General features: G+C 35.2%; 3 protein-coding genes across 4 annotated transcripts in view; 2 read left to right on the forward strand and 1 right to left on the reverse strand.

Moving 5' to 3' along the window:
* Positions 1 to 921: 921 nt before the first annotated feature.
* On the forward strand, positions 922 to 6,624 carry LOC128245130 (sortilin-related receptor-like). Of its 2 annotated transcripts, XM_052963374.1 has the most exons (7): positions 922 to 1,193; positions 1,489 to 1,740; positions 2,101 to 2,247; positions 2,931 to 3,906; positions 4,348 to 4,599; positions 5,206 to 5,352; positions 5,804 to 6,624. In XM_052963374.1, the coding sequence occupies exons 4-7, from the start codon at positions 3,801 to 3,803 to the stop codon at positions 6,175 to 6,177; spliced, it is 879 nt and encodes a 292-aa protein (XP_052819334.1). In that variant the 5' UTR covers positions 922 to 1,193; positions 1,489 to 1,740; positions 2,101 to 2,247; positions 2,931 to 3,800; the 3' UTR covers positions 6,178 to 6,624. The 2 variants fall into 2 exon arrangements, with proteins under 2 accessions (XP_052819334.1, XP_052819333.1); XM_052963373.1 differs by lacking the exons at positions 4,348 to 4,599; positions 5,206 to 5,352; positions 5,804 to 6,624 and having other exon boundaries at positions 938 to 1,193; positions 2,931 to 3,608.
* A 2,732-nt stretch (positions 6,625 to 9,356) lies between these two features.
* On the reverse strand, positions 9,357 to 17,164 carry LOC128243370 (ubiquitin-conjugating enzyme E2 C-like). Its single transcript, XM_052961123.1, has 5 exons — positions 16,993 to 17,164; positions 15,619 to 15,646; positions 13,842 to 13,928; positions 12,973 to 13,177; positions 9,357 to 12,051 (listed from the first exon to the last, which is right to left on the reverse strand). Exons 1-5 carry the CDS (start codon positions 17,091 to 17,093, stop codon positions 11,933 to 11,935), a joined length of 540 nt encoding a protein of 179 aa, XP_052817083.1. The 5' UTR covers positions 17,094 to 17,164; the 3' UTR covers positions 9,357 to 11,932.
* A 46-nt stretch (positions 17,165 to 17,210) lies between these two features.
* Positions 17,211 to 19,329, forward strand: part of LOC128243447 (glutathione synthetase-like) — a 31,410-nt gene continuing 29,291 nt past the window's right edge. The window contains exon 1 of the mRNA XM_052961235.1: positions 17,211 to 17,259. The gene's annotated coding sequence lies outside the window, so the exon portion shown is untranslated. The remainder of the gene's footprint in view (positions 17,260 to 19,329) is intronic.

Below are 19,329 nucleotides of genomic sequence, written 5' to 3' on the forward strand. Positions count from 1 at the left end.
ATATACCATGCAGTATAAAACAGTTGTACACTTATTTAAAGCTGTTTAGTATGACACAATATTCACAGTTAATAAGTAAAAAAGTCTATAAATAATTGAAAGCAAACAACGTTCGCTCCAACTTTTACAAATTCTCCCCAAATTACAAATTGTGTGCATGTGTTAAATATTTACACCTCAACTTCAATTCCTTAAATGAACTGCCTTTCGGCAATTGCGTTCATCAATCGATGAACGCAACATCTTCGGATAACAATATACATGAAAACTATTGATCTTGTTATTGTTTGTATCGTGTCAGCAGGTCCCGTAAAATATAAATCAACAAGAAGTGTAAAGTTATTATTTAAACGTTTTATTGCCAAACGTGTTTGAATTTTACGTTTAAAAGTGATTTCAAGTGGTTGATCTTTTTACGTGTTATTGTGAGGTCAACTGAAAAAAATGTTTCCGGTAACAGTCGGGCTGTCCTATTTACAGAATGGGTAAGAAAGGATTACTGAAAGGTAATCCGAAATGAAATGAAGTATCTTTTTAACGTTTCTTGAATAAAATAATGAACTAATGGTGTAAATATAAGGAATGAATTGCGGGGTTGATGTCATTATCGGGGACTCCACACAATTAGACCAGCCCAATTGCGTTCATACCCCGCAATTCATTCCTTAAATAAAACCTTACTCAGATGTATGTTACTATTGCCTAGTGGATTAGTGACCGTATAAGGACAGAAAGGACACAGGTTCATTTGTTTTATTATTTTATTTTATTAATAACTTTAATTATTTTATGTAACATCACATTAATTGCTATTTTTTCTGATATATTCTATTTAATACCTTCACAATTGCAGCTTATGTGCCTTTAAAACTCGAAGCAGATCTTGAAACACTAGTCATTTATTACTCGGACTCACAAAAAGCGGAAGGCCCAACCAGGATTTCCTAACAGGAAAACATATGGCAAGCACTCGTGATAAATATTATCATTCACCAAGTCCGGGTTGTTAATGAACATGTTTATTGTGATTTATTATTTTAAATAATCACATATTTTTAATAAAAAAATATTTGTCAAAATGTCGAGTGCGTGCTATTGCTTTTTGTGGATAGTTCTTTTTCTGGTGTTTGGCGCAACATCCGGACTGCATATTCCTGGCGGAAATGGCACGTGTATGGCTAATCTCAAAACTGGTATGTATTGTATAGTTTATATTTATTTTCACAACGTATCTTTATATCAGATACGATTTTTTTAAATTAATGAAACGAAAGCTGCTTGTTGGATTAAGTCATTTCATGAATGACGAAACACTGACATTACCCAGCATTTGAAACGTTCGGTTGTGTCGTAGGTTGACAAGCGTTGGCTGAACACATTACTGTTACACTTTCGTGGTTATTTTTGTTAATTCTCGTACCAAAATGTATCAGCCAAATGAAAAGAAAACATATCAACACGAACATTTTACATTTGTTCTATTTTTAGTGGAAATGACGAAACATTGCTCTAAGGAGGAACACGTCGAAAGCGCTGTTGCCATTACACTATCCAAACACCAGTTCAAGGTGATTTCCGCGTGTCTTAATTGCTCCTTTACCATGGTGACGCGAGCAGACCACGTGCTTGTGGCGACACTCTACAGTTTGGGCACCGAGACTGGCTCTGATGGGAAATGTGATAAAAACCGGCTAGATGTTTACAATGGACGCAAGGTGAACGACTCGAGAATCCTTTCTGGTAGGCCGACGAAAAGTTACGTGTATAATTTGAACAGTGATCGCAATGACATAAACATTAGAACCAGATATTTCTTTTTCTCTTTTATGTTTCGAGATACGGAACAAAAAGACGATTGTTATTTCGTCTTTAGAAAAACCATCCCTACAACACCAACATTTGTATATCTTACTGAGAAAACAAATCATTCTGTTGTTGGTTTTTATTGCTTATATTTGGTATAAACGAGACTCATTGACTCGGTATAAGTTACGAAGTAAGTTATACGTTTTGCACAATGTTATACATGTAGTTATATTCATTATTCTGACTCTTGAAACATACATATTTTTACAGTTTAAGCTAAACCATTCTTTTAAGGTAAAACCGGAATCTGTGGGTGCAAATTTCCCGCCAAGAGTGAATTCCAGTCTACAGAAAATGCACTGACAGTCCGACTGTTCACTCCGTGCAACAATAGATCAACACACGGAGAACTCGTGCTGGTTGTATCGTCAATCCCTAATGGTAAGATGACCATAGTATCTTACCATACCAAGTAGTTTTACGACCAATCTAAAGTCTGACTTGATCCAGATCACAAAAGCAAATGACTAACATCATTGATATTATATGACTTTTACAAAATGTGTTTAAATGATAGAGCAATGTTCACGTAATACAGATTTGTTCACCAACAATGCCCTGCTAGAAAGAAACCTTCAAGTGGTGTGTGGTCACCAAGCCGGACAAGCGGTTTCCCAAACAGCAGGAGACCACACGCACGCGTTAAATTGTACATACGAGAGTTCACTATAATGGTGTAATAAAGTGTTTCAAAATCATTGTAAAAAATAATCAATTTAAACTTAAGCAAGCCTAAACTCAGCCTTTTAACTGTTGGTAGACTTGGTCCAGAACTTCTCATATTGTTTGAGTTAAACCCGAATTTGACGACGGCTCTTATTATGTGCATGCAACAAGCATGTTTAGTTTCGTACGTCTAACGATGACCAGCTTATTATTGACGTACACAGAGGAATGCATGTGTGAACGAATAAATCAGAGGAACTGTATAGCGACAGCATGGTGATAGTATTTTGTCAATTCATCACGATATTGGATTCAGTGACGGTGTCATAGCAATTTACCCTTAGTCCAGATTTTTTTTTGCTGCAATGGCATACATTTTATACTTACTTCAATTCCAGAACTCTACAATCGTACAGAGTGTCCAGGACAGTTCAAGTGTCTCAGTGGCGAGTGTATTGACAAGAATCTCGTCTGCGACGGTACTCCCGCTTGCAAGGACAAATCAGACGAGACTAACTGTACCGGCGCGCGCAACCACACGTGCGCTGGAAAATTTGAATGCGGAAACGGGAAATGCATCGACAAAAATCTCGTTTGCAACGGGAAGAATGACTGCACGGATAAGTCGGACGAGAAAGGATGCCATGGAAACAAGCATACGCTGATGTTTGTACTAATAGGCATTGCTGGTTTGGCTGTTATCGTGTTGGTCATCATCCTCATCGTGCTCTGCTGTCGATATTGTTGCCATGGATATGCATCAGCGTATAGAAGGCTTGCGTGAAACAATTGTTGCAATGACTTAAACTCATAATAGTTATTTTAAGCGTTTTGATTATATATATATTATGGAAATGCAGAAATCATAACCATTGAAATAGGATGCAGGGAAGCTATACCAGTAGAACATCTTGGACACATAATTCTTTTTTCCACACTGAGTTCCTGATATGTTGCGATATCGGATAAAACATCAGATCAGTGTCAGTTCCTTGTCGTTTTAAAAAAAAAAAAATAAACCGTTTTAATTATAATATTTACTATAATACTACTACAATAAAATACTTTGTTTCTTATAGTTCCGTAATAAATTGAGAAAATATATACATATATATATATATATCAGCGGAACCCGTCAATTCAATACAGGATTTCCTGAAATTTCCACTCGAGATAAATATGTACATTTACATGTAAGTATTAATTTTGTCGGTTGATATGTATAGTGATAAAACATGACATATTGTTAAGGGTTAATATTTATCAAAATGTCGATTGCATGCCATTTATTTTTGTTGGTAGTTCTGGTTTTGGGTGCAACATCAGGACTTATTCCGGGAGGAAATGAAACGTGCATGGCTAATCTAAAAACATGTATGTATTCGTATGTTCCTAATTTTGTTTTATGTCATACAGGATTGCATAAATAACCCATACTATTGATAAAATACCAACAATAACAGTATATTGCATTTATAACACTACTAAATTACACCTCAGCAGGGGTACTTTGCACGTGGAAATATTCGGAATCCCTAGCTATTTTTTTAAATACACAGTTTTTGTCGAAAGAGCCAACCTGTCTGAGTGTAAAGTTTTAATGTAATAGCTATCTTGTGTCAAAAGTAACATAGGTGAAACCTCCGTTTCCGGCCGAAAAGGGATCGCTAACCAGTAGATTGTTTTGTTGCTTTAACATGTTACTAAAATATCATCATGTTTCATTTTGTTTCTTTTCTAATTTAAATGTGTTTGTGTGAGGACATATGAATAAAAAAAATAAGCAAAAATTTTGTTACATCTTATTTTTTTCAGTGGAATTGACCAACCACTGCTCTAAGGAGGAACATGTCGAAAGCGCTGTTGCCATTACACTATTAAATCACCAGTTCCGGGTGATTTCCGCGTGTCTTAATTGCTCCTTAACCATGGTGACGCGAGCAGACCACGTGCTTGTGGTGACACTCTACAGTTTGGGCACCGAGGCTGGCTCTGATGGGAAATGTGATAAAAACCGGCTAGATGTTTACAATGGGCGCAAGGTGAACGACTCGAGTAGCCTTTCTGGTAGGTCCAGGCAAAGTTGCAAGTGGATTGTCAATGCGTCTACTTATACAATTCTTACAACATCAGCCGTTTGATAACGAGTACCTGTCCAGGGACACAGCTTCCTGACGGTCATGTAGGTTCGGCGTACACTTTCCCCGCTAAATCCAACTAATATAAATGCAGTATATATAGAATTTAGGTTATAATTCAGGTTAAATGTTCGGAAATCTGTGAAGGAAACATAAAGAAAAAACAGGGCGCATGCCACCGAACACACGTCATTTTAAGACAAGCCAACTTACCCGATTTAATTTCCTAAATACACGATTTGCATGAGCAAAGCAAATACGATGGTGGACTTTCAATGGTGTGCGACAGCGTCAAAATATGATGCAGCTCGAACCGACAGGAGGAAACCGAGACTGTATACTTTTGATGGCAATCCTTTTAAATGTTTGGCGTATATAAAAATTACCAAGTAACATCATAATTTACCATGACTTACAATTCGTAAGCTCAGGTAAAGCAGACACAACTACTTCTATTTTCATTTGGAGTTCGTCTTGCACTGAACCCTCATTATATCTATAGCTGTATTACTGACCACTGATGTTTTTATTGAAGGTAAATCTGGAATCTGTGGATGCAAATTTCCCTCCACGAGCGAATTCCGATCCACAGAAAACTCACTGACGGTCCGATTATTCACTCCGTGCAACAATATCACAACACACGGAGAACTCGTGCTTGTGGTGTCCCCAATCCGTAATGGTAAGGTGGACACAGTGTATGTTAACCAACGATCTCAAGTTCTTTTTACAAAATATGTGTAAATGATTTAAGCGGTAATGAATTCACCAATTGTTCGTAAACCAATCTCCTACGCAGTGACCTCCCCTGACAAGCAGAACCACGAGCATTTCAGCTATATAAACTACAATATAAACTGTTTTTAGACGTGTTTTTCTTCTCTTTGTTTGGTGTTTTTTTTTGTATTAAAGTTCGATTTTTTACGGTGCATGAATGTTAAAATACATTTTTTTTTATCAAAATTGAAGGTAATTTACATATTTTACCGATATGGTTTATGGTCACGTGATTAGTTTTGTACATGTTACCGAAAATATTTGAAGTTTGAAGTACTCGTATATGTATGGTGTTCAGATATATCCGTTCTGCCAGTTGGTAAACTGAGTTCGAGTAATAAATACTTAAATTACAGAACGCTACAATCTCACAGAGTGTCCAGGAAAGAACCGGTGTCTCAATGGAGAGTCCATTAACAAGAATGTCGTCTGCGACGGTACTCGCGCTGGCAAAGTCAGATCAGACGAAACTAAGTGTAACCACAAGTGCGCTGGGAAGTTTGAATGCAGAAATGGGAAATGCATCGACAAAAATCTCGTCTGCAACGGAAAGAATGACTGCGCAGATAAGTCGGACGAGAACGGTTGCCATGAAATAAAACACCATCGGCTTTCCACATTTATAGGATTGGCTGGTTTGGCTGTTATTGTGTTGGTCATCATTCTCGTTGTTCTCTGCTGCAGATTCTATTGCCATGGATATGAACCAGCTTACATGAGGCTTACGTGAACCAATTGTTACAATGACAAGACTTTTTCATAGTTATGTTGAGTCTTTTAATGAATGCTTACACGAGAGCAGCATAACAAGTGATGTAGGCTGTTATGAAGCTATAGTATATTCACATTAAGTGAACATTGGATAATAAATAAAGCAGGTCTTCTCCAGACACGACTCGTACATTTAAGTGTACATTGGTTTTATAGAACATATACAAACTAGAGATTTGGATTTTTTAAAAAAGCGCTTGTCTCCCCTATTGTGTGGTCGTAGCTGAGAAAAAATAAATGATGGTGATGAAATTTGTAATTTTGGACTGGACACGAACCAACAGTGAAGTTTGGTTTATTCACCCGTATTAAATAGTGAAGAGAAAAAGTGTTGGAAAATGTAAACAAAGTTTGCATTGTACGAAGTTCCTGGGCGCTAGCGTTATTCATTTATTGATCGGAAACCATTTTTCAGCTCAAGGTCATCGTGACATTGACCTTTGACCTACTGATCACAAAATCAAGAGGGATCATCTACATGACGAACTTGCATACCAAGTATTAAGTTCTTGATTTCAAGTGTTGTTTAGTTACTGAGCGGTAACTGTTGACCTACTGATCTCAAAAACAATAGGGTTCATCTACTAGTCATGACCAATTTGCATACCAAGTATGAAGTTCCTGGGTGCAAGTGTTGTGTAGTTATTGAGCGGAAACCGTTTCCTCACCTCAAGGTCACGGTGACCTTCACCTTTGACCTACTGATCTCAAAATCAATAGGAGTCTTCTACTAGTCATGACCAACTAGCGTACCAAGTATTACGTAATTGAGCAGAAACCATTTTAGGCTTAAAGTCACTGCCAACATGTTTATTACCTGAAGGTAACCTTGACCTTTGACCTTTTGATCTTAAAATCAATAGGGGTCATCTTCTAGTCATGAATAACCAGCATACCAAGTATGAAGTTCCTGGACCCAAAGGATCTTTAGTTATCGAGGGGAGACCGTTTCTTAACCTCAAGTTCACAGTGACCTCGACCTTTGTGCTACTGATCTCAAAAACAATAGGAGTCATCTTATAGTCTTGACCAACTTGCATACCAAGTACGAAATTCCTGGGTGCAAGTGTTCTTTAGTTATTGAGCGGAAACGGTTTCTTCACCTCAAGAGCACGGTGACCTTGACCTTTGACCTACTGATCTCAAAATCAATAGGAGTCATCTTCTAGTCATGACCAAGTTGCATACCAAGTATGATGTTCCTGGGTACAAGCATTCTTGAGTTATTGAGCAGAAACCCTTTTTAAGCTTAAGGTCACCGCCAACTTATCGTTTTTTTACCTGACCTTTTGATCTCAAAATCAATAGGGGTCATCTTCTAGTCATGAACAACTAGCATACCAAGTATGAAGTTCCTGAACCTAAAGGATCTTTAGTTATTGAGCAGATACTGTTTCTTCACCTCAAGGTCACGGCGACCTTGACCTTTGATGTAATGATCTATAAATCCATAAGGGTCATCTACTAGTCATGACCAACAAGCATACAAAGTATGAAGTTCCTGGGTTCAAGCGTTCTTTAGTTATTGAGCAGAAACCATTTTTAAGCTTAAGGTGACTGCCAACATATCGGTTTTTACCTGAAGGTTACCTTTACCTTTGACCTTTTGATCTCAAAATCAAAAGGGGTCATCTTCTAGTCATGAACAACTAGCATACCAAGCATAAAGTTCCTGGACCCAAAGGATCTTTAGTTATCGAGCGGAGACCGTTTCTTAACCTCAAGTTCACAGTGACCTTGACCTTTGAGCTACTGATCTCAAAAACAATAGGAGTTATCTAATAGTCATGACCAACTTGCATACCAAGTATGAAATTCCTGGGTGCAAGTGTTCTTTAGTTATTGAGCGGAAACGGTTTCTTCACCTCAAGAACATGGTGACCTTGATCTTCTGATCTCAAAATCAATAGGAGTCATCTTCTAGTCATGACCAAGTTGTATACCAAGTATGATGTTCCTGGGTACAAGCATTCTTGAGTTATTGAGCAGAAACCCTTTTTAAGCTTAAGGTCACCGCCAACTTATCGTTTTTTACCTGAAGGTAACCTTGACCTTTGACCTTTTGATCTCAAAATCAATAGGGGTCATCTTCTAGTCATGAACAACTAGCATACCATGTATGAAGTTCCTGAACCTAAAGGATCTTTAGTTATTGAGCGGATACCGTTTCTTCACCTCAAGGTCACGTCGACCTTGACCTTTGATGTACTGATCTATAAATCAATAGAAGTCATCTACTAGTCATTACCAACTAGCATAAAAAGTATGAAGTTCCTGGGTTCAAGCGTTCTTTAGTTATTGAGCAGAAACCATTTTTAAGCTTAAGGTCACTGCCAACATATCGGTTTTTACCTGAAGGTAACCTTGACATTTGACCTTTTGATCTCAAAATCTATATGGGTCATCTACTAGTCATGACCAACTAGCATACCAAGTTTGAAGTTCCTGGGTCTAAGTGTTCTATAGTTATTGAGCGGAAACAAAGTGTGACGTAGTGACTGACTGATGGACTGACTGACGGACAGGGCAAAAACAATATATCTCCCCATGAATGGGGGGGACAAAATAAACCGATGTACATATTTATACTTACATATATGTGTATTCACTGATGTATTTAACAATTGTTTTTGTAAAAAAAAATACTTTGAATATGAATTTTAATTGATATGACATTGTCGCTTTAATTTCATAGCTTAAGGATCATACTACGCTATGGCTGTGTACGTCTGCAACTCAATGTTCAGTCATTCCTGCTTGAGCCCCACATTCTGTTCTATGTAGATTTCCTTCCAACTTTCCAGTGTTGAGCAATATTTAGATGTTCCAAGAGAGATACACATGTATTATTGAGGAATTTGCCAGGTTGACAGAATACATACTTGAAATTAAAAATGCTATGCCTAACAATTTGACAAAATTTCATTGACATGTCTTCAATAGTTTGATGTTTTGTCCAATACTGGTTTTTGCAAGGAATCTCCACCTCTACTGACAAAGGCTTAGACAATACAACGTATTTATTTCTGTCGGCATACTCGTTTATGTATTTTGTCATTGTGATTAAAATATCTAAGAGTATATCCAATTAGTTAACATGTTTATGTATCAGAAAGAAAAATAATATTTCAATAAATTACATTTTTATTGTCAATTTATAACACATTTTTTTTCAAATATTGTACAAATGGTTTACAAATAATTACATGTTCAAGACAGAGGAAGGTTAATGAATGAGAAAAAGATGAGAAATATTGAGCAAATGTCATTCCTAACAGCATGACCTACACACTAGATAGCCAGAATACTTTACAGAATTAATACATGGTACGGACATTACACACAGTACAGACTTTACACACAGTATGGACATTACTGTGAAAGACAATCTAGTTAAGCATCACAAAACAAGTAAAAGAATCTGTCATCTTTTTTTTTTACTTCAAATAATATTGAAGCAAAATGTTTTGGACTATACATGTGCATATTTTCTCTGGCAACATTAGTTCAAAACAAAACCCCACAAAAAACATTGGTACAAAGTTTTATTTGTACCTGTAATAAATGTTTTTCGAGTGATGGCCAATGTTTTGCAAATGTCAACGCCAATGACAAACTAATGGTGTTAAAACCAATAACTTATTACAGACTACTCCTTTACAAAGATATGAAGAATACAGATATTGCAAAAAACATGATATTGATAATTGCATTTTAGCAAGCATAACCTTCAACGCCCGTGAGCACAGCTATTTCACAGCTGATCTACGGTTAGATTTGAATACAAAACAGTAGATATGCAATAGAATTAATCGTATAGGTTTTTCCAGTAAAGGATTGGAACACTTGCACTGTCACAATCAATGCATTGATGCTAAAAATCAGTTCCGGGAAACAATTCATGACAAGATAGAGCAATGAATTTACAATGGTGCATTTAAACAAGACACACATTCTGCATATAGATCAAACACAGATGACAGCATAAATGAAAAAGACAAGAAAGATATAACTATTGAATAGAATGTTTCCAATTAAAGTTTTCAGAGAATAAGACATCGATGATTGAATACTGGTGATATAACAGATACTCAAGATTATATGTTTTCTACGACACCTATGAAATAAATCTTACAATGAAATCAACAAATATCCTAATAAATTTGCAACACAAAAGGCACATTTATTGTAATATGAACTGGAAATGTTGTTTTTGAGGCGCCGCCTTCGAAAACTGATGTCTCCCCTACTTAAACTAGAGCTAAGTTAAAGGAAGGAGGGGGTTAAATAGATTTTACATTATTCAAAAAAATTAATAAGTATTTAAGTGTCTGGACGAATAAATTATCAAAAATTAACAATAGTAGATAACTTTACAATTGTGTGCCCCAGAGTTAGAGTTCTTGTAAGGTGCATAACTTCACACAGGTAATTTCAATCAATACCTTCAAGTAGTTCTCGATGTCTGCTCCAGGCAAAATTTCATTGAAGAAAAAGAAGAATGACAAATACAGTATGTCTCTCTTTCATTTGAATGGGAGAAATAAACAGTCACGAGCAACAAGAATGATGTAAATGTACAATATGGAAATGTCCTGCCAAAAGCAGATTTAAAATATGCTATAATGATCGATGAATATACAGTCAATAAGGTTTGCATAGTGGCGTTAGATTGTTAAAGTGACAATCGTATTCAAAATCAATACATACACATGTATACCGTATTAACTGAAGCTTTCTTTCAAATTTAACTAGGTATCCTTTATAAGAACAATTATTTATGACATTTTGTCATTGATCCTTTTTTTAAATATCTAAACAAATGTTTTCATTGTGGTAAATTTTATTTGGGAGTACGAGTGCTGTTTCGTTTTTACAGATTTTGTTTACTTCAACTGTTTTTGTTCTTTTAAAATGTAATATAAAAAACAGTAATTTTCAGGCTGATATATGCCATCAAATGATGTCAATGAAGATTTCTTAGTATAAGAAATCTGTTACTTTTACAAATTTGAAATGTTATCAAATGTTCTGAATTATTAAGCTAAACAAAATGTTCCAAGTCACACAGTGACAAGACCGTACTAAATAATTAAGCTCCTGAACATTTAAGAAAAATACATATGAATATTTTACATATCACATAGAAATCATGAACATGAAGACTGGTGTACAGAGGTGAAAGAACATAACGACACCATTGTTCAAACTAAGGACTGAACATGTTCACATGATGTATAGATTTTCCTCTTAACAATTGTCCTTTAAGGGAATAGACACCAGATAATACAATTGCCAGAAAAACAAGAAAATTGTCAAAAACTTACCTGTACATAAAATTGATATCATTGCGTACAACTCATTGAATCTTGCTTTCTGATGTATTACATCCCAATGACACATGTACCTTTCACAGTTTTTGCCTTTTTTCCCAATTTGAAACATACTTGGTTTGTCTACCAAATAAATACCAGTAAATGAAAAAATAGCGTCCGTATATAAATCTGTACTAATAACATGACACACACTATAAACTAGGAAAGCGTAATGATCTATTTTTAAACCGGTTAACTCTGCCGAAACAGTGTGTTTATTTAAATCATACTAGCTTGTATTGACAATTTTAGGCTTGTTATGCAGAAATAATGTATTCACTGATTTTGGGACCATCTGGTGTCTAGTCCCTTTAATCCCGTACATATCAGTATTCAGAATCATGAATTTCCAGCCGCAGCGTTACTCTTGTACTTCTCCAGCAGAACTTTCTTATATTCTGTCTGATTGGCCCATAACTCAGCAGCTTGTGCATTCAGTGGACTGTCATTGTTTGGTTCTGAAAATAATAATGCAATGTTGATTTTTTAAATAGAATTCTGGGAATCGTATGCGTCAGTCAGATGTAGAGAGTGCCAGTCGTTTTGAAAATACAAGGGCCTTGGTTGGGATAATATGCCAGTAAGTATTAATGCAAAGTTTTGTAAAGATTGGAGAAGAAATAGTGGAAATGGAAGTTACTCTGTTGAAGACGTTACTGAAAACATTGTCCTTTTGTTACAGCCATACTATGCAGAAGGCATTATTTTCATTTACTAGTAGGTGAAAACAGTGGTGACTCTCTGAGAGGAATGGTTTACCAGGTTATTTCTATTAATTTGTAAATGAATAAATTTTCATTTTTTTAACATAAAAAACATGCTGTCTTTTTCTGCGATTCACATGAAAGTCGCACTAGAAATCATGCTTTTGACATGTTAAATATAAAAGACAATTAAAGTTCAATTCAAGTTGATCAACTTCTTTAAAATCATCATGTTTGTATCAGTAATGTGTATCACTTATATTTTTACCAGGGGCTTTGCAGGGGTTTCAAATTAACCCAGGGCTCAAGGAGGTGAATAAAAAAGCCAGTTGGTGTCGGTCAACCCCTATTTCCCAATACAATTAAAAAACCAAACTAAGTTCAAAATTCCCAATAAATATTTTGAAAACAAATGATTCATTTGGCCCAAAACAAAAAAGGTTGAGGGGTTTTGTCACATCAGATTATATAAAGCAATTGTTGATTTATAGATCACATATTTCTTGACATTTGTTCATTAACTTTGATGTAATATCTTGACTTTAATTCCCAATTTGAAGGTAATGGACCATCTTCTCAAAATAGCCAAAAAAGCCCCGGTATGTCTTGGTACCAAAAAGTAACCGTATAAAATTGTTTGATCCCCCCTAAGCTGGAAGTAGTAGATAAACACACCTCCGAGTAAGCTTTGAAGTGAGATGAGGATAGTTCGCACATCGTACAGGGCAGACCATTTCTCCTTGAGGATGTCGAGGCATATATTTCCGTGGTTGTCTACGTTTGGATGGTAGCATGGTGTCTCAAATTTCACTGTCGGGGCATGGTAAGGGTAGCCACTTGGAAATTCAAGTGTCAGTTTAAAGCTAAGACTCTCGTATACCTAAAAATATAAAATATAATAATTTCAGTGGTTTTCTTCACCAAGTCTCCCTTTGGCATATGTTAATTGAGTGTGTGGAGGAACTGGTGTCGTAAAGAAAACCAACTAGTATGTCTTGTTGACAACAAATTAAACTCACTTGCCCAAGAGCTGGGAATCAAACCTTGGATGCTTATCTGACAACCATTTGATTTTATTGTTGTTTTTTAACAGAACTCAGAAGCTACACGTATCATATTACCATGAAAAACATTTATAATTTAATATAATATAATATAATGAACTATCGAAAATCTTAAACATGATCAATTCCTAACATAATCAAAGAATGGCTTAAAATGACACATGGACAAAACATAAATTAAGAATGCAAATGAATGGAATATAAACATAAAGAGTTTGTAGACCCTATTTCTATTCACGTCCAATTCATTTAAATATTTCTCATTAATTTACTTCAAATAATTCAGGTATAGCTTAATGTTGAGTCTACAAAATTAGCACTTGTGTAAGGCCGTAGATGGTCAGATGCTTTTGGTGCCAAAAATTTCATAAAGCAGGGCTTGTTAAATATTTCTTTGCTAACTGAAGTATAAGAATTCAGACATTTTTATTTAAAAGCTTTATCTTGATGACTGAAGTCTAATCATAAGGATAAACATACTGTTCCATTTGGTCCGGTTAAAGTACCAATCCATTTGAATAAATTGTCACCATCTGGAAATGCAGTGATCCCTGGGTCTCCTGACATCTGAAACATCATCCGATGTTTATTACTTTTTTAAACCAAATTCAACAATTCACAAATGTTTAAGCATCTGTTATCGTATTTAGTTTAAAGTAATCAAGATCTGAACAAAATGTCTTTCCATGTAATTTGAAGTGTAAATCATATTAATTAAAACCCAATTCAGATGTATGTCATTGTGATAATACAAATTATTATTCCCAAATAAATCTATTAACTAATTTGATGATACATGTATCTTATACTACATCTTTGCACAATTTTATACAAACCAAAACATCTTAACATCCTAGAATTCTATTAATCAGATGGAGAGCTTGTCGCATCATTTTTTGGTAAAGCCTCTTAAAGTTGTATTAGAGTTCGTGACAGGAAATCAAAGCACAGCTCCAAAATGATGCTCAAAAAAGTAATTCCTTTGTGTCTGCCATGGTTTTCAGGTGAAAGACACACAATAAACACAGACATATATAGTGAATTAAATTTGACAAGTTCAGTGAACAAGATCACAAGTACACAGTAGAAAACACAGACGATACTGCTCAGATTGGCAGACCATACGGCCCAGACTGTAGGACGGTACTGATCAAAAGACTATAAGGTCCAAATTAGTTCACCGACCTGGGTCATATTGGTCACTAATCTTGGTTGTTTCATATCAGCCGATCTGGTCCATATGGTCTGCTAATCTGAGTGACCCATATTGTCGAAATTAGCACAAGGCTGAATTTTGGCAGACTTGTCCAAACTTTTTTTAATTTGAAGAAAATCATTAGCATTAATCGGGTCACGGACACTACGGACCATGGACATTACGGACCAGATTTAGTGACATTACGGACCAGATTTAGGGACATTACGGACCATCTTCAAAAACTTATGGACCATGATTTATAATGTTTTTAAACATTTTTTTTTAATTTATTCACTCATTGGTCTTATATTTGTTAATAAATACTTTAATATAATTGCTCAGTATGACAATTATCTTTAATGTAACTGAAAAATCCCATGAAATTCCAATGTTAAACATTAATGTATTTTTAATAAAATATTATAATAATGTGAATAATAACAAACAAAATATGTGTTTATCTTATAATTGTAAATGTGAATATTAATGTTTTCATATGTGATCAATTGCTTTCTGAAATTAACTTTCGATCGTTATATTTGTTTGTTTTCGGTTTCATCTGTTTTAATTGAAAGGTTCAGTGAAAGTGCGCAGTCACAATGGGTTTTCACACATTTATGATTGCCAATTAAAGGTTGTCAGTATAATGTTTGTTTCTTTTGTAATATACCGCCGATAATTACGGGTACAATTATAATTACGGGTACAATTATAACTAATAAACACTAATTAAGGCAACAGAAATTGCCAGTTTTAAACATCAGTTGCAAGAATTGCAACAAACACTGATATGTTCTTATATGTGCTCGATTTATTTTGGGAAATAAACTGTTTTGGAAAATATTTCTGCTCGATTTATTTTGGGAAATAAACTGTTTTGGAAAATATTTTTTCTGTTGCTTTTAACTGATTTTACTGCCAATCTTTCAAATTTGGTCCATAATGTCCCTAAATCTGGTCTGTAGTGTCCCTAAATCTGGTCCGTAATGTCTGGTCCGTAATGTCCATGGTCCGTAGTGTCCGTAATTCCATTAATCTAATTTCCATGTGTGATCTTACCAACAGTGTGCGTAGCTCTTGTTGCAATCTGAAATGAACAAAAAACACAAATGTAGCTTATCAAGTGTCATCAGAGGAAAGACAATGTTTGCCTGACCTTTGTGTTGTTCAAACCAAAGGCCTTTGGTTTAGTCTAAAATATTAGACGTGTTATACGGGATTCTTCCAATCCCTAACGTCTAAACGGGAATGTGCAAAAAAACCGGGGGTGTTTTAAAAATATTGAAATTGTTTTAAGTGAAGTATTTTATGGTTGAAATTGATCATAAAGAGTTATATTCATATTTTACCATGTAAGTGAAATGCTATTTTGCACTAAACAAGCATTTAATGCATTAAAACAAGTTGTTTACCTTTCCAATAAAACGAAAGTTGACTGACACAGAAAACAATTATGCGAAGGGGAACAACTCGATACAATCGTAATAACTCGGCCTCCTCCGACAAAGCTTCGAGATAGACCTCGTTATACAATCGTAACAACTCGGCCATGGCCGAAATGTTCCGAGCGATTTAAAACTGTGCCCTGAAACCTTGCAGGTGCCCTTCATGTATATATCGTTATGTTATGACAGAATGAAATGAAGAAAAGCCGTCAAACTCATAATTATAAGTTGGATATTTATTTTTAGTGTACGGAACTAATATAAAATAACATTATCTGGTAATATTTCTTGTTTTTATAATATTTTATAGACGCTATATGCTTTAACCCGGAATCCTGATTGGAACAACTACCCACTTTCGATACTAAACAATTTGTACGTGAAGGATTTGCCATATCAAAAATCTAAAAAAAATCCGCCAACGTACAATAATTTGGACTACCTTTGGTTCAAACCACAAGCATTTCTCATGATTATTTTTACCTTCTATTTAACCTACAGATTAAATAGCAACACAGTGTAAAAAAAGATCCTGAGAAAACCCTGTGGTTTCAGCAGATCTAAGTCTTTTAAGATGCAATTTAGTAAAACATGCGGGACACGATTTTCTCATAATAACTTTCAGTGTAACATTACCTTTTTTGATTAAGTATCATGTAGACAAGTGTAAAAGTATTTATTTAGCCAATACTGCTGGTGGTTACTTTGAATATTTATACAAATTTATTTTAACTTTGAATAATAAAGTAACGTTTGTCAGATAAATATAGAAACTGCAGTGGCATATAAACAAAATAAAGAAGAAAATTACACAATTTCTTACGATATCAAAACAAAAATACTCATATTAACTTTATTCTGTTTTAAAGGTCTAAAGATTGTTCGAGAAAATGTGGTAATCAAATTAAACTTGCATATCGAAAATGACGACCTCCTTTGTATTTTTTCTACCATTCGCGAAAATATATGACAAAATATTTGTACTTACCGTTTGCTCACAGAATGAGTTTCTTTGGAGTTCATTGCAATTTTCCCTTTATCTTTAAGCCTTTGATTACTCGTACTGGGGTCTATGTTTTGTTCTGACATGGCGATCCCGTATAATTTACAGAAAGTTGCGATTGTGTTTTCTTTTAAATTAAGCTCTTCACCCTGATATAAATTTTTATCCAATCAACTGCCAGTGCATGAAAAATATTTTGTTGTGGAAATTGCAGGGGTAAATTTCGGTACATTGCAATCAATGATTTCTGAGGTATGTTTTCAGTGAAAATAATGAAATAGAAGTTAGCTGTTTTCTTTAGTAAAGTTTTTTAGCATATCAATTTCTTTTAGCACAATTTCCCTCACTTGACACTATCATATACCAGTATAGATTTTCTAAGTTTTTATCCACAGGGTTTGCACGGTCTATCTATCTCTGTTTAATGTCAACTCCTCTTCCGAATGTTACTGACATTACGGTCGGTGGAATTACCGAAATCATGGTAAATACTGAAATCACCTTTCATTTTCATAGGTATACGGTATTTCGTTTTCTTTTACAAAATACGCCCGGATTTAATACTTTATTGTGTTCGAATGTTGTTCTCGGTACCATAATTGTTGGAGGTTGGAGAGGGGTGGAGAAGTCAGAGGAGGGGTGGGTGTGGGGTCGTGGTGACTAAAACCCGGGACCCCCTTTCATTTACATAAGTTCATACAAAAGAAGAGTATACTAGGAGGTATTTGTTGGAGGTTGGAGAGGGGTGGAGAAGTCGGAGGAGGGGTGGGGGTGGGGTTTGGGTAGACTAAAACCCGGGACCCCCTTTCATTTACATAAGTTCATACAAAAGAAGAGTATGCAAGGAGGTTCTTACGCGGTTGCTTCAAAACTGCATTGTGTTTATGGGTTGTATGCTGTAGTTGTTCGTGGTTGGAGAGGCAGTGGGAGTCAAATGAGGTGGTGGGGGTGAAAACCCGGAACCCCCTTTCATTTTCAAAAGTACCCACAATAGAGTATGCGACTTGGTTTGTATGAGTTTATTAAACTGGCTAGAGGATGGGAACAGAGAAATATTTTAAAACAGTTACCTCAATTACTGCGAATTAATACTTTGCAACGTGGCATATAATGTTGACTATACGCAGGGAAAATCAAAGAAATGAACGTGGTATATATGCTTTTATTGCAGGGTATAGTTAAAAATAAATTAAAGAGATAATGTCTGTGGTAAGGAAAAATCGATGCAAAGCAGTCTGCAAAATACGTGTGGTTGGTAGTGTAGATACCGGTATGTTTTTTGCATATGAGTTTTTTGTGCTGAATTCAGTGTTCAAACAATATGTTATCTACGTTTCTATGTTACTAAAAGCATGATTCAGGAAATGTCGATAAACGATTAAATCTTGCCTTTTAATTCATCAACTTTGAACTGCGTTGCTAACATGATTGAGATATAAAAAGAATATTACATTACTATCAAAACTATCACATGACAAAACTGTGTGCTCACTCTTATTCTGGGCTACCTGTGAGAGCAGTGCTGATAGAGCTTGATGGAATATTGGTATGCTTTGGCCAAGATCTACTTTATTCCGAAATAATTTTAAACAGTAAAGTATATTTATCTTAAGTATTTAATTTGATTGAATGGATAATGCATTTAAGCTCTGCACCCACTCTTAAAACTGTCAAGAGGGAAAGTGGCTCCGTTCTACACCAGTAGGAATGAATAAACATGGACATGTAAAATAAACTTGGCAGGAATTCCTTTTTCAGTGGTAAGAATTATACAGCAATTCCTTGACTACTGGGTGTGCAAATAATTTCAAGGTATATTCTGTCAGATTTTAAGCTTATTAAATTAAAATTAATTTGTTTTTAATTAATTCTAATCAGAATGTTAAACGCAATGTTCATGTTTTTATAATCATACAAGTACATGTTCCTCTGATATCTCTCATTGTAAACTGTAGAGTTTTGTGTACCCTGAAGCTATGATAGAAGTTTGAGGACAGACTCAGATGCTTTTATCAACATGCATGGTATAATGCAGGGTTTCTGAAAATAATGGCTGAAATCAGGATTCAGAAGTTTCAACTTCAGTTTTGTGTATCCTGAAGCTATGATAGAAGTTTGTGGACAGACTCAGATGCTTTTATCAACATGCATGGTATAATGCAGGGTTTCTGAAAATAATGGCTGAAATCAGGATTCAGAAGTTTCAACTTCAGTTTTGTGTATCCTGAAGCTATGATAGAAGTTTGTGGACAGACTCAGATGCTTTTATCAACATGCATGGTATAATGCAGGGTTTCTGAAAATAAGGGCTGAAATCAGGAT

This window comes from Mya arenaria, chromosome 8 (assembly GCF_026914265.1).
Source record: "Mya arenaria isolate MELC-2E11 chromosome 8, ASM2691426v1".
Lineage (NCBI taxonomy): Eukaryota > Metazoa > Mollusca > Bivalvia > Myida > Myidae > Mya > Mya arenaria.

Excerpts from the sequence above, each read along its gene's own strand:
- LOC128243370 (XM_052961123.1), bottom strand. The coding sequence starts at position 17,093 with ATGTCAGAACAAAACATAGACCCCAGTACGAGTAATCAAAGGCTTAAA. Across the intron at positions 13,178-13,841 it reads TAACCGGACCAAATGGAACA|GTATACGAGAGTCTTAGCTT; the intron begins GTATGTTTATCC and ends TTATATTTTTAG. Across the intron at positions 12,052-12,972 it reads ACTTCAAAGCTTACTCGGAG|AACCAAACAATGACAGTCCA; the intron begins GTGTGTTTATCT and ends TATTATTTTCAG.
- LOC128245130 (XM_052963373.1), top strand. The coding sequence starts at position 1,079 with ATGTCGAGTGCGTGCTATTGCTTTTTGTGGATAGTTCTTTTTCTGGTG. Across the intron at positions 1,194-1,488 it reads TATGGCTAATCTCAAAACTG|TGGAAATGACGAAACATTGC; the intron begins GTATGTATTGTA and ends TTCTATTTTTAG. Across the intron at positions 2,248-2,930 it reads TGTATCGTCAATCCCTAATG|AACTCTACAATCGTACAGAG; the intron begins GTAAGATGACCA and ends CTTCAATTCCAG.